We start from the raw sequence: 24693 nt of genomic DNA on the forward strand, positions 1-24693 counted from the left end.
ATCAATAGTAAGTTGCGATTTGGAATCTGAAAACATATTAACAAATTTCTCATATCTTGATACCATTAAAATTTATCTAATATATCTTGGATTTATTTGTGAGTTTCCTTTGTTATTTCTTGAGGTTTTTTTTGTTTTGTTTTGTTTTTGTTTTGTTTTTCAAGACAGGGTTTCTCTGTGGCTTTGGAGCCTGTCCTGGAACTAGCTCTGTAGACCAGGCTGGTCTCGAACTCAAAGAGATCCACCTGCCTCTGCCTTCCGAGTGCTGGGATTAAAGGCGTGTGCCACCATCGCCGGCATTGCTTGAGTTTTAAAATAGTTTATTATTTTCTTTTGAGATAGGCTCTTAGGTATCCCAGGCCTCAAACTCACTATGTAGCCAAAGATGAACACGACCTTAGCTGTGATTGTCATGGTTCCACGAAAATAGTTTTGCTTCTGTTACTCTTGGAAGCCTCTCTCAAATCGCAAGTGTCCAGGGAAGCACCCTTTGTGAACTCTAGTCATTCATGTGCCCACTCTGACCTCGGAACACAAAAGTGGTTAGCACAATGTCTACCTTAAAGTTCATAGTCCTATCGGAGGATAAAACAGGTAAACAGATGGCTTTTTCTTAGTGAACGCCATAAAAGATGCAGGCACTAAATACATTGGTAATACCTGGGTATACATCCAGAAGTCCTCTCTTCAGTAGACCTTTGGCAGTATCCAAGAATCTGATGTGTATGTATATTTAGGATCTGTATTTTAAGTAAATGCTCCGTATGATTTAGATGGATCTGCACTTTGAGAAACACACTACATCATAATAGATTTTAGGTTCCCACGAAGGCCATTGAGTATCTGTTGTGTGATAGTTTTGCTCTTTTGGCTTTTTGGGAAGCCCGCCTCCCAGATCCCAAATAAATCACAGAGGCTCATTCTTAGTTATGAATGCCCAGCCTTAGCTTGGCTTGTTTCTAGCCAGTTTTCCTATCTTAAATTTTCCTGACTACCTTTACCCTCTGGGCTGTTACCTTTCTTTCTTCTGTATCTTTCTTCTTTTTCCATGGCTGGCAGGGTGGCTGGCCCCTGATGTCATCCTTTCCTTGTTCTCTTGCTCCTAGTTCTCTCTCCTATTTATATTCTGCCTGCTAGCCCCGCCTATATTGACTCCTGCCTTGCTACTGGCCGCTCATCTCTTTATTAGGACCATCAGGAGTTTTAGACAGGCACGGTAACACAGCTTCACAGCGTTAAAACAAATGCAGCGTAAACAAAAGTCACACACCTAAAAATAATATTCCCCAGCAGAAGAATCTATGTAGCTTCAGCTGTCATGGAACTACTTTTGTAGTCCAGGCTGGCCTTGAACTCATAGATCTTGCCTCTGCCTCTCTGGCTGAATGTGGAACTTACTGATTTTTGGCTGGACAAAGCTAGGTAATGAGTTCCATGGGTCCTCCCCATTGCTAGGTTCTAGGTACACACTGCCACATTACATAGACACTGGAGATCAGAATATAAGCCAAATATTTGCATGGTAAACTTTGCCAGCCAAACCATCTTCCTAGGCACAAGAATTTTCTACAAGCAGTTTTGGGTTTTCGTTGTAAATCATACTGGAAAACCCACACATGATAGAGAATCCTATAATACCAGCAATTCTGTAGGCGCCTGAAGCAGGAGTATTCTAACAAGACCTGTCTTTAAACAAAAAACAAAACACATTTGAGGCTGTGGTAGCACATGCCTTTAATTCCAGCACTCAGGAGGGAGGCAGAGACAGGTGGATCTTTGTGAGTTTGAACCCAGCATGGTCTACAGAGAATGTTCCAATGTTCCAGGACAGGCAAGGCTACACAGAGAAACCCTGTCCCTGTCTTGAAAAAAGACAACAAAAAACCCAAAATAAAAACAACAAAAACACTTTTTTTGTTTTCTGCACTGCCCAGGGAGGGGTCCACACAGTACCTTTGTTCTTGATTCATGTTGTATCTTTATGTCTTGTTTTTTTTTTTTTTTTTTTTTTTGAGACAGGGTTTCTCCACAGTTTTGGTGCCTGTCCCGGAACTAGCTCTTTTAGACCAGGCTCGCTTCAAACTCACAGAGATCAGCCTGCCTCTGCCTCCCTAGTGCTGGGATTAAAAGCGTGTACCACCACCACCTGGCTCGTGCTATATCTTAAATGGAAACCTCCACATGATGTCTGGGAGCCCTTGATATCCTGCAAATGGAGGAGGAGGCTTCTCAAATTCCTTGCAACAGGAACCCATTTAAGTGGCACCAACCTTGAGATGAAACAGTACATCTACAAAAGGATAAATGATATCTATATCATAAATTTGAAGAGGACCTGGGCAGTTTGAATGCTATAATAAAACTTAGAGCCACCAATCACGTGTTGAAGTCATATTAAAGACAGAAATCGAAGCACTTTGCGTGTCATCTAACCAAGAGCAAGCCAGATCTGAATTCTCTACTTCGCTCTGTCTTGTTATTCCTGTCTGTGTATGAATCTGAATTTCTGCCTGCCTGAATATTGTCTTTCCCTCTTTCCCTGTGTGTGTGTGTGTGTGTGTGTGTGTGTGTGTAACAAAGGGCTTTGTTCTCTCATTGCACAACACAGAAAGCATCACATAGGGAAGGAATAAAAGATACTTTGTAGACTGACTCCCAGCTGACCCCAACTAACCCAGATAACAAGCACAGTATCTCAATGCTGCTATCAATGTAGATATTCATTTCATAAAGAACTTTCAGCCTATTTGCAGCAAATGATGACTATAACACACAAATATGTGTGGGTCGGGGCGTGGAAGAATACGTAACTTAAAATTACAAAAGCTATGCACTTGCTCAGGTTGTAAAAGCTGATTACATGGGAAACCCAAGGCAAGTAAGGGTGGTTGTTGCACAATTCTCTTAAAGGAAGATTAAACATGCCGAGCAGTGGTGGCGCACGCCTTTAATCCCAGCACTTGGGAGGCAGAGGCAGGCAGATCTCTGATTTCGAGACCAGCCTGGTCTACAAGAGCTAGTTCCAGAACAGGCTCCAAAGCTACAGAGAAACCCTATCTTGGGGGTGGGGGGAAGGAAGATTAAACAGATAGGCTGAGTACACAGTAGAATAGCAGTTTATATTAAATCTGGCTGTGAGGTTCAGCCAAAGTTCAAGTCTTTTCCATCGTCACAGGCCTGGAAAAGCTGCTACTGACAGCTTGTGCTACTGTTGCTATAAAAACCCTGTTGAAGCTGGGCGGCGGCAGTGCGCACCTTTAACCCCAGCATTCAGGAAGCAGAGGCAGGTGGATATCCGTGATTTCGAGTCCAGTCTGGTCTACAGAGCAAGTTCCATGATACCCAGGGCCACATAGAAAAACCCTGTCTGGAAACCCCTGCTCTTCCCTCTTCCCCCCTCTCAAAAGATAAAAATGAAAACCCTGTTGATGTCAGCATGTCTAACAGGGATACTGGCCAGTGGGCTGTGCTCAAGTTTGTTGCCCAATTACTGGCTGCTTCATTTCCAAGACTTTGAGTAAGCAGATCCAGGCAGCATGCTGGGAGCCATATCCTCTGGTTAGAGACTGAAGGCAAAGGCCAGCCAGTCACAGAGGATGCCTACCACTGATCTCTGTGTAACAGGTTCCCCTCTACCACTGATCTCTGTGTAGCACAGATTCCCCCTCTGTGACATGTGGACTTTGCCATCCCAAGCAAACAAGTTCATTCAGTAGGTCTGATGCAGTGGGTGGTGGCCCAGGAACATCCATGGGAAAGGCTGCGACCTAGGAAGAAGTGCGGGGTGAGGGGATTATGCCAGCTTCCGAGTCCATCGATGCTTAGCCTGGTCCCAAGGTGTGTGAGGCTACCTCGCCATTTCCAACTGGACTACTAGCTGGTCACTGTGGACAGGTCTGTAGTCCCTACTGCTTGGGCCACTGAATGGACACCACTGTATGGCTATAAGCTGTTCTTCTGCAGACTCGTAAGGAAAGCAGAAAGAAGGTGCATGGAAAATAAAATATCTCAAGGGAAAAGGTGTATGTGTGGGGATTAGTGAGATGGCTGAAAACCCGAGTTCAATTCTTGGAACCTTCTTGGTGAGAGAGCCCCTCCCTTCCCAACATGAAGAAAAACAAGACAGCAAAAGCACCTCTAATGATAAAAATGAAAACTTTAAAAGGCAACTTTGGAGAAAGCCAGTAATTCAGGAAGAAATTACTAAAAGCTGCAGATATGTGACATGTTATAACTACACAAAGAATCTCTAAAGGGAAAAAATTAGAAATTAAAAGTTGTGCAAGCTGGGCATAGTGGCTCACACTTCTAATCCCAGCACTCAGAAGGCAGAGGCAGGAAGATCTCTGTGAGATGGTGGGCAGCCTGGTCTATACAGAGAGCTCCAGGACATCAAGGGCTACCTACCTTGTTCCATAAAAGAAGGGGTGAGTAGGGTAGTGGACAACTTTACAAGTCAAATAAAAAGACACTGGGGCTGAAGAGATAGCTCAGCAGTTAAGAGCACTGGCTGCGGAGAGAATTAACTGTTCTTCAAGAGGTCCTGAGTTCAATTCCCGACAACCACATGGTGGCTCACAACCAGCTATAATGAGATCTGGTGCCCTCTTCTTGCCTGCACAGGCAGAAGGATTGTATACATAGTAAATAAATAAAATCTTTAAAAAATCAAGATACTATCACATGATATAAAGGTGTAGATTTCTAAAATGAATATCTCCCCCATGAGTAAAGATATACCCACACCAAAGCTACACTGCTACATTTCATAACAAAAAGAATTTTTAAAAATTTTACAAGTTTCTGGAAATAAAAACTGGGTCTTGCCAGGTGGTGGTGGCATATGCCTTTATTCCCAGAACTCGGGAGGCAGAGACAGGTGGATTTCTGTGAGTTCGAGGTCAGCCTGGTTTACAAAGGGAGTTCCAGAACAGTCATGGCTGTTACCATCTCAATGCCCTCCCCCCAAAAAAAATCAGCGATTTGACATGGGATGGTGGTGCACATCTTTAAACCCAGTACTCAGGAGGCAGAGACAGGCTGATCTCTGAGAGTTAGAGGCCAGACTGGTCTACAGAGCTAGTTTCAGGACAGCTAGGATTACACAGAGACCCTGTGTAATTTGGAAACAAAACAGCAACAAAACCAGTGATGCATTTCAAAAGTGTATTTTATATTGGAAAGTGGTTGCTTTGGGCAGTAGAGTTGGCTAAGCAGTTACTGCTCTTATTTATTTATTTTAACTTCGTCTTATGTGCACTGGTGTGAAGGTGTCCGATTCCAGGGAACTGGAGTTACAGACAGTTGTAGGTTGTCATGTGGGTGCTGAGAACAGAACCTGGGTCTTCTGCAAGAGCAGCCAGTACTCCAGCCCCTGCACTTACTGCTCTTACAGAGGACCTGGGTTCAATTCCCAGCCCTCACATGATGGCTAATAACTGCAACTCTAGTTCCACAGGATCTGATGCCTTCTGACTTCCAAGGGCAACAGGCACACAACATGGAACACATATACATGCAGGCAAAACTCTCAGACACATGAAATAACTTGAAATACTCCTTTTGAATGTGGGAGGGGCATGCTATGATGTACACATAAAGTCAGAAGGAAACTGGTTTCTCCCCCGTGTGGACCCTGGGCATTCAGCTCAGGTCCTCGGGTTTGGTGGCAAGTGACTTTCCCTGCGGAGCCATTTCAGTGGCCCTAAACTCATGAGGCAGACCTTAATGAGTTCAAGGCCAGCCTGGTCTACAGAGTTCCAGGACAGCCAGGACTGTCTCGGAACAAAACAAAAACAAAGAAAAAGCAAAGAAATTTCTATCAACTATCTACCCTCACAAGGTTTTTTAATAGACAACTTAATCTATGCCCTTCAACCTAAAAAAAAAAAAGAATCCAATTAACTTAAAGGTTATTTATGTCAACTAACTAAAGCATTGTTTTCAAACCCCTTTCCTTTACTGTTGGCTTTGTTTCTAAAAACCTTATTTTTAGAAGCATTTTAAACAAGCATGCACAAACAGAATGATGCTCAGAGACTTCCTTAGGGCTGACTGGTTAAGTGTTTATATTGGGATTTTACCTGAACAAAGGGTTAGAAAACAGTGTGTTTATCATGCCAGGTGTAGGTAACTTTATTCAAGATCTGACAAAAATGACCCCCAAAGTAATATAAATTTAGACACATTAAAAAAGTCTAGATGTAAAATTTCAAAAGAAAAATGTTTCAGTTTCAAATCAATTTTAAGTCAAAAGTCAGATAAATTTTACAAATCATAAATACTATTTTCATCTTAAGTTCATTATATTTCCAAAGACAAGTCACCAACATTGCTTTTTTCTTTGATACTGGCCATTTGGAATCAATTAACACGATTTATATCTTTTAAGTTTTGAGTTTGTACCTATCCTGAATATCTTGATATAATTAAAAATATAAATCCAGAATCCACAGTTCTTCCTTCCAGAAGAATTCCAATTATTAAATATAGAAGAAATGAAACAAATAGAAAAATCACCATTTGAACGCCACAGTAGTAAATGCCACAAGCAAGATCTGCCAGGAGATAGTAGGAGAGGCAAACTCTAAGCAGAAACAGGACATTTGCATAGTCTCAAAGTATCTCTAGCAAATACTCAGTAATTACAAAGGAAAGCAGGGTAAGCTTACAGTGCAGCATCCTAGAGACACCACCTCAGCAGAGTGCTCAAAGGGAAGCACACTGGAAACACACGACACCAGCTATCCTTATGGTACAGCGCCACGGAGTGGAGACAACTGAGACAACTAGATGCGAGATGGGATCCAGAACGGTTAAAAGGATGCTAATAAAAAGATTAATAAAATATCTACTTTTAGCTTGCTATTGTAGCTAATATTAATAGCACTATAAAAGATGAACTATTAATTTCAACAAATGCTTTAGTTAGGTAAGATGTCAAAACAAGGGAAAGGCAGATGGAGGGCACACAGGAGCACTGCTATGTTTACAACTCTTTTGTAAGTTTAAAATCATGTTACTAGTTCAAAAAATAACTTAAGATATATACACATATATGTACATTTGTGTATAATGTGTACAATATGTAAAAATGAAGGATGTGCAGAAATTGGCATCTTGGGCAGTGTAATGTGTTCTGAATCAGTCACTGTCTTGTTGGCAACACAGCTTTAAGGTTTCTCCTCTTAAACTTTTAAATGTAATTGTCATATTTTTATAGAAAACGTTTGAGGGGTGGCTAGGCCTCACTACTGGCTAGCCTGGCACTCACTGTGTAGACCAAGATGGTCTCAGAATCAGAGATCCACAGACCTGCCTCAGAATCGAGGGTTACAGGCACGTGCCACCATGTCCAGCTTAGAAACCCTTTAAAAACATTTCTATATTAGGTCAAAAGGAAAAGAATCAGGGCTATAGCTCAAGATCAGTACAGTGCTTGCCTAGCATACATATAGCCCTGACTTTGATCCTCAGCACCACAGAAACCAGGCACACACCTGCAGAAGGTGAGGCAGGGGCATCAGGACTTTTAGGTTGTCCTAGGCTACATACAAAGTTTAAGGTCAACCGGCATGACATTGTTCAAAAACAAAACTTGTAGATATAAAACACACATGTGAGCACACACATCCCATAGTTAGGTGGGTATGTAGGATAGTTAGGTAGATAGGATAGACAGGTAAGATAAGTAGGTAGATAGGACAGGTAGGATGGATAGATAGGTAGGTAGGATAGGTAGGTAGGACAGATAGGTAGGTAGGATAGGTAGGTAGGATAGATAGATAGGTAGGTAGGATAGGTAGATAGATAGGTAGGTAGGATAGGTAGATAGATAGGTAGGTAGGATAGGTAGATAGATAGGTAGGTAGGATAGGTAGACAGGTAGGTAGGATAGATAGGTAGACAGGTAGGTAGGATAGATAGGTAGGTAGGATAGATAGGTAGGTAGGATAGGTAGATAGGACAGATAGGTAGATAGGATAGATAGGATAGATAGGTAGGTAGGTAGGTAGGATAGATAGATAGGTAGGTAGATAGATAGATAGATAGATAGATAGATAGATAGATAGATAGGATAGGTATAGGTAGGTAGGATAGATAGGTAGGTAGGATAGATAGATAGATAGGTAGATAGATAGATAGATAGATAGATAGATAGATAGATAGATAGGATAGGTATAGGTAGGTAGGATAGATAGGTAGGCAGGATAGATAGGTAGGTAGGATAGGTAGGTAGGATAGGTAGGTAGGTAGGTAGGATAGATAGGTAGACAGGTAGGTAGGATAGATAGGTTGGTAGGATAGAAAGGTAGGCAGGACAGATAGGTAGATAGGATAGATAGGTAGGATAGGTAGGTAGGATAGGTAGGTAGGTAGGTAGCACATGTCTCTCACTATGGAGCCCTGACTGGTCAGGAACTCTCTGCAGACCAGGTTGACCTTGAACTCAAGAGATCTACCTGCCTCTGTCTTGATTAAAAATGTATACCACCAAATCAAATTTATACACTAATAAAATGTTTTAAAAACAGACTCTTGGATAAAATCATGAAATCTTGAATCACTTGTCCTTTTAGTTTTTGAGACGTGATCTCGTGTGACTCAGAGTGGCCTTGAATTCTTGATGTAGCTGAGGATAATCTTAAGCTTGTAATCTTCCTGCCTCCACCTCCTAGTGCTGAGACAGGTATGTGCCACTATGCCTGGTTTATGCAATACTGGGAATTTAACGCTGGACTTCATGTACGTTAGGCAAACACTCTACGAATTTAACCACGTCCCCGGCCTCCATACAACATTTTCGACTACATTTCTACTCATGACACACTGGCATTGATTTGGTTCCCTGTGAGTAGAAGGGATGGCTATAGGTTTAGCATCACTAATATAAAGGCTTGCTAGTCTAGAAAACAAGTATCACTTTGATATTTTACTAAGAAACTGCTTTTGTTGCAAAAGCAGATACTGAATGCTAGACTCACTTTAGATTTAAAAGGTAAATTATTTACCTGTCTCTGTATAATAACAACATATATGGAAAAACAAGAAAGGCCCCTTTCTTAAACTTGGTTCCAAATGGACTGTTATTAATAATAACATCTTTCTTACGAAACAGGTAATTCTATGTAATTTATTCTATGAAATAAAGACCAGATTTAAAGAAAACAATGAGTTTTCTACTTTAGCTATGGCTGACTCATTCCCTGAGCATGAATCTCCTTTTCCTTCTATCAGCTATAAACTGAGCTCAAATCTGTTTAACAGAAACTATTAAATGGAGAACAGTATTATTAAATAATCATATTTGTTGCTTTTTGCAGTCGCTATTTATACTAATTTTAGCATTTAGGTTTCATGTTTCTATCATAAGGCTCTCTATTGAAGCAGCAATAGCCAAAGATATTTTTCTTAAAAAAAACAATTTCAAAACTGGATCTTTATCCAAATATAACAAAAAAGCAAAGAAGTAAAATATTCACAAACATAGTGATTCTATGTTAATGTAATTCCCAAAATCACCTTCCTGACTACTGTGAAAAGCAGAAGTGGAAGAACACTAACATAACATGCTACACAAGGAGATAAGTGATTGACTTCAGGAGCCCACTACACACTGCAATATATTCAAGGCTGAAAGGATATGAATTCGATCAGAACTGCCTATTTATCTGGCTGCCAGTATTTGATTATTAAACATATTACTACAAAATGTACCAAGTAGAATAATATTACATTTGCGAACTGCAGATAATAAAACAGAGGTCCAAGAGTCTAAGCTATAATTTACACATAAGTATATGCAGTCACAATGCACAAAAATGTGACAGTCTGGATGCTTACAAAACAGCCTGCTTGTCTCAGACTATGCACTGATAACCTGTTACATAAAGTCTATTTCCCTCCTGTTGATAAGAAGCAGCCTAGAGATGCCCATGGATTTCTTAAGGAGCAGGTCTACTTGGCAACATTGACAATTCCAGTATCGTATTATGTTCAGTCATCTGAAAACCAAAAAGAATCCCGTACTGTGTTCTTCCACTCTTCTGTCAGCTTTTCAATTTCTTTTCCTTCAGTTTGAAGTCAGAAGCTGGACTGTGTTGTTTCTTGTCACAACAGGCATTTAAAAGATGGTAACTAACCAAATTCAAGAGTTCTTTGCCAAATTAGTAACAGGTTAACCCTTCAATCCAAATTATTTCATAATCCCTTTTTCTCTAATTTCTCCAGTATGGCCTGGATCTTACAGACAGCCTCTTTCCTGGCCTGACGGACAGAGTCCTGGCCCCCAGTCTCGACAGAATCCAGTTCTAAAAGTTCCTTTGTCAGCATTTCTTCCAGAAGCCAGTAAGCTTTGTCTGTTTTTTTCCCCACAAACTCTTCTACTTCTTGCTCAAGATACTGGACCTTCTCCAGCACATGTATGATTTTTTTAATACTTGGAGGCGTGCCTTCATCTGAAGAGAAACACTCTTCAGGGAGATTATTACTCTGAACAGGATTGCTGGGATGGTCACTGGCGGCATTACCATACAACTGAGGTTCAGCACTATACTGGACTTGAGAATCCAAAAGGTATGAATTATCATTGTTCATGGCTCCCGAAGATTCGTACTGATGGACACTGCAAGGAAAGCTGTGCCGGTTCATGCCTGGACCTGACTGGTCATAGGAGTAGGAGGAATCCTTGGAATGGGAAGACAGAAAGGAGAAACAAAAGCTGTTTCAATGGGAGGCCATCAGTATTAAATATTAGTACACATCTTCCCCAAACAAGAATGTACTTGAAAAGATTTCCACCAATAAAACTGACTCCCACCTTAATCACTGGAGAAAAACACTGTTAAGATAAAAAGGGGAAACCCTTTCAAGTAAAAGGCACAGAATTCCTAAATATGATGATTGGAATCTCCCTTGATGCAAGCCACTTTTGTGAACACTGCACAATTAATCTTACTACCTCACAATTCATCCAGTGACTTCATAGTTAGTATTCCTCCTCAAATAGTAAAAGCCTCAGAACACAGTCAAAAGCAGTGTTCTGCCTGTGGCTTATGTAAACACTGAGTGCTGTAGTACTTTACACTGCTTCTCATCTTCTCTCCACATATCATGAGAGGTTGTAAAAAAACATCCTTTGATTCTATCTAATATGCAGATAGTATCACAGTACAAAATAAGCAATTTTTTGTCTTTTAAAAAAGATATGGTGCTGGATAGATGGCAAGCAGTGAAGTGTAGCATGAATTCTGTTCTCAAGACTGTCTTCTGTGACTGCAAGGGTGATCCTCAGACTGCACTGAGCTCCTGTCTCCTCCCACCTTATATTCCTCTCTCTGCCCATATCACTCCTGTATCCACCTCCTTAGTGCTGGGATTAAAGGCAGAGGATCCCAAGTGCTGGGATCACCTTTGTGTGAGCTCTGTTTCTCTTTTAGACAGATACAATCTTGGCAGCCCAGGGAGGCATTGAACTAACAGAGATCATCTGCTTCTGTCTCCTGAGTCCTGGGATTAAAGGTGTGTATCACCATTCTCTGGTCTCTAGTGGATAGCTCTACACTCTTATCTTCAGGCAAGCTTTATTTGTTAAAACACAAACAAACTATCACTACAGTTAAGTACTGGCTGTTCTTCCAGAGGACCCAAATTTGATTATCAGTTGCCACACAGTAGCTCATAACTGTAACTTCATTTCCAGGGAATCTGGCCTCCAAGGGCTCCTGACACACTCACAGTGCATAGACATATATGCAGCCAGTACATCTAGACATATAAAAAAATAGAAAAGTATAAAAAAGAACCTTTAAAAAAAATCCCCAAGCAATAATGCTTATGAGAAAAAAACCCAAAACATAAATTAAGCTGAAATAATGCTATAGGGTAGTAATCAGCTTTTTTTTACTTTCCATTTACTTTTAGTTTCCATTTACCATGGGCAAATACAGATGTGTCATCTTGTATTCTCTTAATACCCAGACAGCAAAGGACAGCATTTGGAAGGAACCCTACCTTAGGTTGTTGGGGTGGTGGTGAAGGAGGTGGCTGAGGAGAACTGTTGCCAGGCCAGGGTGAAGCACTTTCCGTCATGTACAGATTCCCAGGTGGGGCTGAGGGTGCAGCTGAAGGCCAGGGATAACGGGCCCCCATCCCATAAGCACCAGAAGCCCATGCGTCATCTTGTGGTCGTACAGTTGCTCCTGACTGTGGCACAGTGCGGTTACCATCCCCATAGGGATAATGGGGCAAGGTCATTGCAGGGTTCTAGAGTGGGAAAAACAAATATGCTGGTATGCTGGTTGGTCGCTGCTTAGAAAACCAAAGCAAAACTTAAAGTAATAAAAATAGCATCGACAGATCTTGAGCTGATAGCAACTCATAAATCAGTTACCAAACATTCTTCACACCTGAGAAACCCTAACTCTAAAGCCACAAAGAAAAGAGCTGGTAAAGACTCAAGAGTAGGATTTAAAATTCACTGGATGAAGCATGTATTTTCCAAAAACACTACAGATAAACAAATCCATACGGTAATACGTTATAAACACAAAGACAGCTGACTTCTCAAAACAACAGAAATAAACATAGTATATTATTTTTATTTATTTAATTTTCAAAAGTTTTTAAGACAGGGTTTATCTATGTAGTCCTGGTTGTCCTAGAACTAGCTCTGTAGACCAGGCTGGTCTTGAACTCACAAAGATTCACCTGCTTCTGTTTCCTGAGTGCTGGGATTAAAGGTGTGCACTACCACCATTCAGCCCAACATGGCATATTAGCATATAATATAAACCTAAAAGCAACTGGAAAAGATTAAGTTAGGGAAAGTTTAGAACAATAACTAAAGATTTATTTTATTACAAAAGTTTTATAGGGACTGCATAAATGTATCAGTGGTTAAGAGCATATACTGCTCTTCTAGAGGACTCTGAGTTCAAGTCCTAGATACCATGTCAGATGGCTCCCAAACCTGTTCAGTTCCAGGGTTCTCACACCTCTGGCCTTTGTGAGTACCTGCATTCACATGTAAATATACAAACACACACGTTATTAAAAATAATGAAAATGGGGTGGGACAAAAGAGGAGCCAGGTATGGTGGCATATGTCTTTAGTCCCGGCACTCAGGAAGTGGACGCAGACAGACCGCTATGAGTTTGAGGCCAGCTTGGTCTATATAGGGAGTTCCAGACATCCAGGGCTACATACTGAGACCTGGTCTCAAAGGAAAGGAAGAAAAGAAGGAAGGAAGGAAGGTAAAAAGAGAGAATACCCCACAAGCAGTTCTCTGACTTCCACACATGGCTGTGGTACGTGTCTCATCCCCCAACTCCCACCATGCACACACATAATAAATGTAACTTAGAATTTAAAAGAATAATGACATTTTTAAGGCATCTTTGGTCAAAAATAGAAAATTTTCTGAACATCTATGGTGTTTTCTTTTTTCTTTTCTTTTTTTCGGTGTTTTCTTTTTTTTGTTTTGTTTTTGAGACAAGGCCACATGGCCTTGGATGGTCTCGAACTCTGCCTCCGGAGAAGTGGAGTTAAAGGTATACACACCATGCCTGGCTCTAGCTGTTTTCTTAAACTGGTACTTATGTAGATAAATAATTTTCCACTGTTTACAATTCAGAAGCAGGTATTTTTTCCTGTCAGAAAACTGTTTACCTGTGAAGCAGGATATCCTGGAACCTGACCCCTGAGTGGAGGTGCTTCTGTCTGACAGTCCTGCTGGGAATATATCCAACGAGAGACTGGGGTTGGGCTGTTACCAGGGGATCGGTAAGTGCTTGGAACTTCTGTAGAGTAACTGCTTTGAGTATAGCCAGGTACATAATAAGCCCCAGAGTATGAGGCAGTATTTGGTCCAGGACCAGGAGGGTATGGTGAACCATATGCTCCATTCGTATAAGAATTCAAACTCTGAAAAACAGGAGAACCAGAGAGGAAGAAAGATGAATGAGTTAAAGGGCTGAAATGCACTTAAATGTCCAACCTTGAAAACTTTAGGAAGTAAAGCTATCAGCAACTGAGGAAAATCTAAGCTACCACAGCAGTCTATGAAGCACTCCTCCTCTGTTGTAACCACAAGCCATGTACTGAACTCAGGCTGTGACTCTCAGTTAGGCTGCATCAGTGGAAGAATATATTGAGGACATATGGAGTGGCAAAGCAGTGGCCTTCTCAAACATTTCCTTAACTCTAATTCACAGTTACATCTGCCAGCAGAGAAACTGTATCCACAGAAGGCAACTCAAAGAAGACTGGGGGACTAGCTAGAGGAAAAGGAAATATCACTATATAATAGAAAGGATAGAGAGAGACTCTCTAATTACTTAGTTTTAGTTTCTCTAACAGGAAAATGAAGAGCCTAGACTACCTTGCAGGATTACGGAGAAAACTAAGTGAGATAACAAAAACAAAGGACTCAGCAGGCACACAATATGCTCAATAACAGTGAGTACATTGCTGGAAGTGTTATGATGAGTTTAAGAAACCAACCCAGGTCTGATTCTACAGTCCATATTGAACAATGAAACCACCCTGCTTCCCAGATAACACCAACAACAGAAATCAGAAACTCCTCAGTACACTGTTTACTAGTATGATTGTGGACTAACCCCTTGCCCAGGCCAGACAAGTGTGCTACCCTAAGGTACATGGTCAGTCCCTTTCCTGTATTTTTAAATCACCTAGCAAGACAATTACATTGCTGATATATAGAATCCTGCTTAATACTCCAAATAAAATGAAAATCTAAGCCGAAAGCTTAAACCATTACTTTAATGTGTGTGTGCGTGTGTATGTATCCCATATAATAACTAAACAGATAAAAAAATTCTTTTTTTTTTACAAAATTCTTAAAAAATTATTTATATTTATTTCATGCACATTGATGTTTTGCCTGTATGTATGTCAGTACTGAGGGTGTTGGATCCCCTGGAACTAAGTTACTGACAGCTGTGAGCTGCCATATTATGCTGGAACTGAATCAGGTACAAGAGCACCCAGTCCTCTGAGCCATTTCTCCAGCACCAAGGATTATTATTTGAAGGAATTTTATTCAATTTATTGTTAGAAACAAGTAGATTTAATTTTAGAACTGTTTCCTTGTAAGAATTTTTTTTAAAAAAAAACTTGCGCACGCCTTTAATCCCAGCACTCGGGAGGCAGAGGCAGGTGGATCTCTGTGAGTTCGAGACCAGCCTGGTCTACAGAGCTAGTTCCAGGACAGGAACTACCACAGAGAAACCCTGTCTCGAAAAAAAAAAAAAAAAACCTATTCACTCCTTTTTTGAGACAGGTCTCACGTAGTTTGACTGGCCTGGAACTTGCTATATAGACAGGGCTGGCTTTGAACTCGGAGATCCTTCTGCATCTGCCTCCTGGCTACTGGGATTAATGGTGTGTGCCATCCCTCAGCCAGGTTGCAGCAGCTGCTCAGGGTCTGTGTCCTAGTCTTGTTCTCCTGTCTCAGTGGAGGCAGGCCTCCGTGGCAGACACACTCCACCAGTACAGAACCTCAGGACAAACTCGGTCCTAATAAACAGTATAAATCCTACTCAGTGAAACTAAAGAACCATGGAGTTCACCACAGAGCTGCTTATAATCAAGGTCTTTCAGAAGCCATCTGCACAATTTCCCACTTTTCCAGGAAACACTCCTCTGCATGCAGAAAATCATGTTGGTTTTTTTTAGAATTTATTACACTGATGAATAAATCTTCCAAACTTGATATATGTCATTATTTAACACTGAAAATGCACATGGGCCTTTATTAGCTAGGATGTAGGGAATATATTACTAGAATTTAAAGAAGAAGAAAAAAAGCTGTGTGCCACCATGCCTGGTCTTATTTTCCTTTTTTTTGAAATAGGGTTTCTTTGTGTGTAGCTCCGGCTATCCTGGAATATGCTCTGTGGACCAGGCTGACCTCAAACTCACAGAGATCCATCTGCCCCTGTCTCCCCACTGCTGGGATTAAAGGCATGTGCCACCACTGCCCGGCCTTATATGACAGTGCAGAGGTGGGGGTGTGGGGGGGGAGGTGGGGGGGGGTGGATACTATGTGTACATATACTATGGCACACACACTGAGCCCAGAGGACACCTGGTGAGAGTTGTCTCCTCTACCATGTGGGCTCCAGGAACTGAACCTGGGTAACAAGGTTACCCACTGAGTTATCTTGCTGGCACTCCTTTGTAAAGTTTTAATCCCGCTGTGTGTATTAGTCACCTTTTTATTGCCGTGATAAAACACTATTACCAAGACACTGAAGAGGAGAGCTTGTGTGGGTTTTTGGTTCCAGAGGGTGACTCCACTGTGTGAGTCCACAGTCCACACTGTGGTGGAGCAGAGGCACAGAAGCTGGAGCGGTAAGCTGAGAGCTATAATCTTAAACTATAACACAAAACAGAAAGAGTGAGCTCAGAGTGGCTCAAACCTTTAAACCCTCAAAGTCCTCCCCAGTGGCATACTTCCTTAAGCAAGGCATACCTCTTAATAAATCTCCCAAACAGTACCACCAACTGGGGACCAAGTGTTCAAGTGTCAGAGCCTATGGGGAAGAGTCTCATTTAAACCACTACAATATGGCAGTTTTTTGTTTCTATTTTTGTTGTTTTTAAATGAACATACTTAGGTTTATTTACGAGCAATAAAATATGCTATTTGGTATTTGCTTCAAAATACTGTAAGAAAATACTCCAGAGATAAAGGCGATAAGGTCAAGTGTTGAGACTTCTGGACGCTGAGAGAACATTTATTTCTACTTTTGTTTGAAATTTTCCTTACTATGAAAGAGTAGGAAGAAGAAGCTGGGACTGGTGGTCATAGGCCCATACATAATTCCTGCACTCAAGAGTCAGAAAAGAAGGAAGTTCCTGTCACTGAGTCTGTAAGCTGCACACGACGGGCAGGCACAGAGTGTGCCACAGGGCAGCAGAGATGGCGCAATGGGTAAAGTGCCTGTTTTGCAAGCCTGATGACGTGAGTTTAATCCCTAGATCCCAGTGAAAAGAGCTCCTGAGTCTTCTGACTTCCACAAGTGCACAATGGCACACTCCACCCACACAGAACACACACAAAATACTAAAAACTGGAATAAAACATTTAAATGTTGTAGAATATTATTTTAAGGTGTGTTACATATGTTTATGCTCTGGAACATTTGTTTAGCTATGTAAAGATATGTTGCTTTTATTTTTGCTGCATTTGTTTAACTCTGTGGAGCTGTGATTCCTTGCCTATCTGAAACATCTAATAATCTAAATAAAGAGTTGAATGGCCAATAGTGAGTCGAGAGAAAGGATAGGTGGGGCTGGCAGGCAGAGAGAAGGGAAAGGGAGAAGGAGGAGAGGAGGATGTCAGGGTCAGTCACACAGCTCATAAATGTGTCGTGTGACTTGATCTCAATGTCAGAAATTGGGGAATGTCAAGTTTGGGTGCTATCCTGGGCAAAAGGTTATTTCATAAGGCAGATGCAGACACTTCAGCACAGATGTTGTGTAACTGAACTTCTTCTGAGTTTCTGAAATCAATGGTGTTTGTTCCTCTGGAAGGAGGCCTTTGGATACATGATGCTAAGCCGCCAGAGCTTTGCCATACCAGCTACTTTGCAGAGATCTTACACCACTTACCACACGTGGTTCCAATTACTAAGTGAGACCCTCTACCTCCAGGATGCTTGGCTGCAGAGATGCTAAAGAGTCACCTGTATATTCAGCTATCACCAAGGTATGGTAAAATCAGAGTGGTTCACACCAGACAAAATCCTAACAGAGACAAGGGCGGGTGGACACAAACTCCCATCCTTTACCAGGAAGCTATCTGCAGTTGGTACCTGCTGGAAAAGGGAAGAATCAGTATTGTTCAATGGAGTGACACCGGCTCATCAACCACACTCCAGGGCAGGTCCCATGTCCAGGAGTACTGGCCAACACAGTCCTGGTTTTTGGTGTGTGTACTTTCATTTTGGGTTTTTGTTTTGTTTTTGTCTTATTGGTATGTTTTTATTTTCCTTCTGGTTTTCTGCTTGCTTATTTTTTGTTTTTGAGAGAAAGAAAGGTGCATAGGTAGGGAGATCTGAGAAGATTTGGGCAACAGAAAGGAATATGATCAAAATATATTCGATGAAAAAAATTTAGTAAAATTAAAAAAAGGAAAATGTCATAATTAAAACCATTATTATATATACTTAATACACGCTAATTTTTAAATTGAAGTTTTCCAGACTACTTACCTAGTGTTCATGAAGCCCTGAGTTTGATCCCTAACACTGAATAAAACTGGGTGTGGTAGCAGGGCCTATCCTAGCTCTTAGGAGATGGAGCCACTCGGATCAATAAGTTTAAGGTCATCCTCAACTACATACCATTTCAGGCCATCCTGTGACACATAAAACTGTCTTAAAAGAAGAAAAGACAGAAAAATCTCAATTTTCAACCATACCTGGCCTTGTAACTCTGGTCTTACTGGATATGCACTTGGATACGGGGCCCTTGGTCGCACAGAATTCCAGTAGTTAGAATTATAGCCAGGATATGGTGACTGCTCCTAAGGAAAAAGGAAAAACAAGTTAATTTTAAAAGCATTCTTTCTGTTATTGATGCCTTCTCCAGATGGCCTCAAACTTGCAATCCTCCTGCCTCTGCCTTCCCAGCTAGAATCACAGGTGTGCTTACCATGTCCAATTCACTTTTTTTGTTGTTTGGTTTTGTTTTTCGAGACAGTTTCTCTGTGTAACAGCGCTGGCTGTCCTGGAACTCACTCTGTAGACCAGGTTGGCCTTGAACTTACAGAGATCCTCCTGCCTCTGCCTCCTGAATGCAGGGATTAGAAGCATGCACCACCACCACCTGGCCCAATTCACTCTTAATAATGGTTAGATAGCAAAAAGAGATACCTCTAACAAGAGGCAAGATAATAGGAACCAAAAAGAAAAACAGACAAAAAAAAAGAGATATAAAGCCACTACAATCATTATTAAACTTAAAAAGATAAAGTACAAAGTAAATCACATGCCCCAGAACAGAACAGCCATTGAGCAGCTGTAAAAGACTGGTCTTAAGCATTATATACCACACACTGAAATGATAATAAAGGAATCTGTGTCAAGATGACTAGGAAAACTATATACAGTAGTTTGCCTTTACTACCTCTTGCCAGTACATGTTGAGTATACCCAATCTGAAAATCTGAAACCCAAACTGCTCGAATTTTGGATATTTTGACCTCATGTCCTGATGCAGTCAAAATGCATGTAATGGGTAGGGGAACTGGCTGAGTGGCAGAGCACTTACCGAGCTCATTCAAGGCACAGCAAAACAAACAACAAAATGCAGGGGCATTAAAATGCTGTGTAGTTACCTTCAAAGCCATGTTTAAAAGTTGTACATAAATGAATTTCATGTTTAGATTTAGGTCTTGCCTTCAAAATAACTCATTATGTTTATACAGATTATCTTTCAAAAATCTGAAACCTGAAATACAAACATTTCAGATATGAGATACTTAGCCTGTTTAACCAGTACAACATAAAGCTATGTGTCACTATTTACTTACTTAACAACATTGGAACACGAAACTATTACTTCTCAAGTTTACTACAAGTACATAGATCCGGGTTTTTTGTTTTTTGTTTTTTTTGTTTTTTTTTTTTTTGTATTCTAGTACTTTTTCCTATGGCCAAGATTTCTGCTTATGACCTATAACTTCAGTGCCATCAACTCATGTAGAACTATCACCATTGGAAGGAGTACATCTATCTGTGATGTCATCATCTTTTCAGGCTCTGTCTTCAAATAAGTTACAATAAGCCACTAAACTTTTCTAAGAACCCTCCAGACCAATGCTCAAACCTTCCAACACACTGACTGTCTACTTTAGCCCAGGACGCGCTCATCACTCACCAAGTAAGTCTCTTTGCTTTGAACTTACAGCTAGTGTACTCTGCTTATAACAAACCATTTGTATTTCCTTTAAAGAGGAGGGTTTTTAATCTGTTAGTTTTTGTGGTTTGTTGGTTATGCTGGATTAAACCTGGAGTTATTGTAGGTCTACACTCTCTTCTATGAATTTAAATCATGAGTAAAGACACAAGAAGACAGGATTGAAACTGACTGCCCTAGAGGTGGTGATGCCAAGCCTGAACTCCTGAGCTTCACTTAGGGTCTGTCCTTCTAGCTGATTCTTCTTTTTTTTTTTTAATATTTATTTATTTATTATGTATACAATATTCTGTCTGTGTGTATGTCTGCAAACCAGAAGAGGGCACCAGACCTCATTACAGATGGTTGTGAGCCACCATGTGGTTGCTGGGAATTGAACTCAGGACCTTTGGAAGAGCAGGCAATGCTCTTAACCTCTGAGCCATCTCTCCAGCCCCCCATTTGTTAGTTTTAATCTGAGACAGGGTTCTATGGAGTTGTCAGGCTAGTCTGAAAATTTCTATCCTTTCATCTTAAGCTACCTGGAAAGACGGAATTGCAGGCCCGTGCCAAGCAATCTGCTTGTTTTCATGTTATAGGAAACTGTAGGCACTCAGCACTGCTAACAATTAAAGACTCTTCAGTAGGCTCACTTTCTCACTCTCCAGGATGACTTCCTCTCTCTCTAAGTACATTGGGGTTGCTCACATGAGCATGGATTAGCAGTGGCTACACCATTGAAGACCAACCCCAACGCTACCCCCAGCAACTGTTGACTGTCAATAGTGGCTTTGAAAGGGGTGGTGCGTCATCAGGGCTCTTACTAGCACCTGTTTGTGGCCTGTAAATCCTCAGGAGTCTCTCCCCATCTAGGATGGAGTACTGTGAAGCCCCATCTTATGCAGGTCTTAATTCAATGGTCACGTCACACCCAGATCAGACTTCCTAACAGTCCTCTCTGCCTCTGCACTCACCGTCTTTCCATGCCCACTTCCACAATGTACTCGGAGCCATGGAAGGGGTAAAATGCACAACCCATTGAGGGTGAGCACTCCACAGTCACGTTTTCTCAGCACATCAATCAGTTATAAATCTCAGCACTCGGGCCGGGCGATGGTGGCGCACGCCTTGAATCCCAGCAGAGGCAGGCGGATCTCTGTGAGTTCGAGACCAGCCTGGTCTACAGAGCTAGTTCCAGGACAGGCTCCAAAGCCAGAGAAACCCTGTCTCGAAAAACCAAAAAAAAAAAAAAAAAAAACCAAAAAAAAAAAAACTCAGCACTCATCACCACCCACTACAACACATACACATAAACCTCACCCTCACCAGTGGTGGCGCACACCTTTAATCCTAGCACTTGGGAGGCAGAGGCAGAGATCTCTGAGATCAAGGCCAGCCTGGTCTACAAGTTCCAGGAGAGAGAAACCCTGTCTTGAAAACCAAAACCAAAATCTCACCACCACCACTACCAACAACAGCAAACCTTTGACCAAATCTGAGAACAGCACAGAGCTATGAGCATTAACATAAATAACCTGAAGATCTTTGGTGGGCACAATCTGTCCATTTAGCAAAACAACAGTATGACCTCCCCAGCCACAGGCTTTTAACAAGCTTACAGTACTAGACACGAATTCTCTCCTGTAGAGTGGGACTCAAATACAAACTGGCCATCAACCCCATAACAGTCATGCCACTATCACAAGAGGGCACACTTTGCCAGGCAAGTTAGTGGTTTAGTTTGGGTCCATATCTGGTTAAGACATGATTTTTTTTTTTTCTCAAGCAGCCTGCACAGCAACTCAAGGCATTATGAAAGTAAGCCAGCAGAGAGAAAGCTTCCGGCTCAGTCTCACTCTGGTTTCTCTGTTCTGCAAACAAAGTACGTGGTGTCTTCAACAACAGGATTTTACCATCTAGTTCTGATGGCAAACAAGAGCAGTGGCAACAGGATTAGAAACATTACAAACAACATGTATGGATATGCATCAAGTGTGTACCTGTGCCCTAAAAGGCCAGAAGGGGGAGTCCGACGACCTGGAACTAGAGTTACAGAAAGTTGAGCTGTCATGTGCAAGCTGAATTGAACCCAGGTACCAGTGCCTTAAACACAGAGCCATCTCGCCAGCCCTAGAAGTTGTTCTCTCAAAAAACTGGTGGAAACCTGACAGTGGTGGTGCAAGTCTTCAATCCCAGCACTCAGGAGGTGGAGGCAGATCTCTGAGTTCAAGGCCAACCTGGTCTACAAATCTAGTTCCTAGACAGCAAGAGATAGAGAAACCCTGTCTCAAAAAAACAAAACCAACCAAACAAACCTGGTGAAAGTGGTAGATTTCCAATTTCCCTTCTGCTGTATTTAAATTCGTTAAATAAAAACCAAAAGAAAACAAACAAACAAACAAAGAAACCATGAGAAGTAAAGTTTAATTGACTCACAAATGCCCATTACACATTTCCAGTCTTATCTCAGAATACTCTAGTACATGCACAGCTTAATACCAACCCAACCTCACAATTCCTTATATGACATCAAACTTTACTTTTTCAAGTCTTTCCCTAACTTTTTATCTAGACCCCAGAAAACAAACTTTTAGTTTGATAATACAGCAAACTCAATAGAAGCCAGCAGGCAGTTTAAAGATCAACTCCCTTGCCTCATCAGCTGATCTTTAGTTTGGGTACTTAAAAGGCTGAGTACTTCACTAGACCATGGGAGTAAAGTCCAACAGCCTACTGACTGAATGAATCAGTACAGAAAGTAGGGATTCTTCTTTACGTTAATGTCTTAATGCTTCGTGTTTTTAATTCACTTTTAGAGAAATAATTAGCCCAGCCTTTTAAAATACACAGTTCGGTGGTTGTTAGGGTGCTCTGAACTGTGAAGCCATTATCACTAAATTCAGAAGACTGTATCACTTCGGCGCCACCTCCTTCCAGTCCCCAGCCCCCGCAGTCCACCAGTTGCTGTGGCATGACACATAAATGGAGTCACACAATATGAAACCCAGCCCTTGTGACTCGCTTTACTCACCATCCATGATCTAGTCAAGGTTCATCCATGTTGAAACAAACTTTCTGGATATTATGTTCTAAAACATATGCCACGTTTGTTAATCCAGCCATCAGCTGATAACTATATAAATTACTTCCAATTTTTAGCCATTATGACTAATGATGTTTATGAAGATATACTAAAAATTTTTTATGTGGACATGTTTTCCATTTCTTTTTTGTCATTGTTGTTATTGTTCTTTGTTTGAGACAGAGTCTCACCATGTACCTCTGACTGTCCTGGAACTATGTAGACCAGGCTAGCCTGCTTTTGCCTCCTGAGTGCTAGGAATAAAGGCTTGAGCCACCAATTCTTTTCCATTTCTTGATTATGCTTAACAAGTGGATCTGCTGGATCATAAGCTAATTCTCTGCCACAAATTTTAGGAACGACCCAGTTATTACCCAAAGCACTGATGGGATTCTGCAATCCCATCGTTAACGTGTGAGAATTTTATAATTAATTTTCAGCAACTAAGGATGCTATGAAGGCCAAAAGATATGTGCCACCATCCAATGATAGCTCCTTACATGGAGAAAACAGAAATACATTTTTGGCATGTATACAGATAATGAAATGTTACAGGTCCAACTAGATGAAGCAAGTTAATTTCTCAGAGCCTTCATTCAAAAATAGGGAGGCATCTGTCCTTCAGTCCTGTGACAGAACATAAAGGTACTTTGCAACATTGAATATTCGTGCTTCCTTCCCAGCCAAAGATTGGGTGATAAGGGACTAAATGATCGGCCACCCCACCCCACCCCGCCCCGTTCAGATCCCTTCCCCGCGGGAGGGGCTGCTGAGTAACGACTGGAGCTGCAGCTTCCCTAGCCACGCAGGATAAATTGTTACAGCCCGATCCCTCTACCCTATGCTCTCGGGAGAGAGATCCTGCAGCCTGCTACCCAAGCTTAGGAAGTCATCGCCGAATAATTTTCTGGTTTCCTTGGTAGTAACAGGCACACTTAACGATGGCCGAAGTGAAAACGAAGGGACAAATGGAACACAAGCATGTATCCCCTCACTTAACATCTCCGATCTCTGTCTCCCCAGAAGAACAAATCAGAAAGCTGAGTCGTAGCAAACCCTAAGTAGAAAACCCCCAATGGTCCTCACCTCCGCCCAAGACTTCCCTACCGGATCCCCGGGAAACACTGCGAAGCTTACCTGGTGTCCGCCTCCCGCTCTACTCGGCTCTGCCCAGGCGCCTCCCGAGGGGTAGTAGGCATCGCCACCTGCGCCTTCTCCGGGCCAGGTGGTCTCGGCCGGGGCGCCCCCGCGCCCTCGCCAGGAAACTGGAGGCTGGGGTGGCTCGGGCCGAAGCGGAGGGTACAAGGGCGGAGGGACGTGCACCGGGACATCGCCTCCGCCGGGCCCATAGTAGCGGCCGTACGAAGGGCCGTCACTGGGGCCGTAGCCCGAGCGCCTCAGGGCCGACATGGGCTCCGCTGCCGCGAAGCGCTTCCCGCCCCCCACGGCCGGCCCATTGCGCAGGCGCCTGCGAGCAACAGCGACTGGCGGGCGGCGAGAGGGGTCGGACGGCGGCAGCCAATCCCGAGCCAGTCCCGCCCCCTGCCCGCCGAGCGCCGGGCGGAGATGGACCAGAGCCCGTACTCCGGGTCTCGGAGGAGGGAAGCGAAGAGAGGCGCCGCGTTTGTCACGCGGGAGGAAACGCCTGTCCTCCGCCCTCCGTCCGCCGGACCTGGACTCC

General features: G+C 42.1%; 1 protein-coding gene and 1 long non-coding RNA gene across 6 annotated transcripts; one reads left to right on the forward strand and one right to left on the reverse strand.

Annotated features, from left to right (window-relative positions):
* Window positions 1–4797: 4797 nt before the first annotated feature.
* Window positions 4798–9273, forward strand: LOC126504446 (uncharacterized). 5 transcript variants are annotated; one of them, XR_007592596.1, is made up of 4 exons: window positions 4798–7767; window positions 7902–7926; window positions 8037–8129; window positions 8363–9273. It is a non-coding gene; the product is annotated as an uncharacterized lncRNA (long non-coding RNA). The 5 variants fall into 5 exon arrangements; XR_007592595.1 differs by lacking the exon at window positions 7902–7926 and adding an exon at window positions 7864–7901 and having other exon boundaries at window positions 4798–7754; window positions 8033–8129; XR_007592597.1 differs by lacking the exon at window positions 7902–7926 and adding an exon at window positions 7864–7901 and having other exon boundaries at window positions 4798–7754; window positions 8033–8108; window positions 8355–9273.
* A 141-nt stretch (window positions 9274–9414) lies between these two features.
* On the reverse strand, window positions 9415–24671 carry Bag4 (BAG cochaperone 4). Its single transcript, XM_050146787.1, has 5 exons — window positions 24150–24671; window positions 18453–18557; window positions 13670–13924; window positions 12013–12264; window positions 9415–10686 (listed from the first exon to the last, which is right to left on the reverse strand). The coding sequence occupies exons 1-5, from the start codon at window positions 24420–24422 to the stop codon at window positions 10201–10203; spliced, it is 1371 nt and encodes a 456-aa protein (XP_050002744.1). The 5' UTR covers window positions 24423–24671; the 3' UTR covers window positions 9415–10200.
* Window positions 24672–24693: the final 22 nt, after the last annotated feature.

This window comes from Alexandromys fortis, unplaced genomic scaffold, assembly GCF_014885135.2.
Source record: "Alexandromys fortis isolate MF-2015 unplaced genomic scaffold, M_Fortis_MF-2015_v1.1 scaffold_55, whole genome shotgun sequence".
Classification (NCBI taxonomy): domain Eukaryota; kingdom Metazoa; phylum Chordata; class Mammalia; order Rodentia; family Cricetidae; genus Alexandromys; species Alexandromys fortis.

Excerpts from the sequence above, each read along its gene's own strand:
- Bag4 (XM_050146787.1), bottom strand. The coding sequence starts at position 24,422 with ATGTCGGCCCTGAGGCGCTCGGGCTACGGCCCCAGTGACGGCCCTTCG. Across the intron at positions 18,558-24,149 it reads GAGCGGGAGGCGGACACCAG|GAGCAGTCACCATATCCTGG; the intron begins GTAAGCTTCGCA and ends CTTTTTCCTTAG. Across the intron at positions 12,265-13,669 it reads CAGGATATCCTGCTTCACAG|AACCCTGCAATGACCTTGCC; the intron begins GTAAACAGTTTT and ends TTCCCACTCTAG.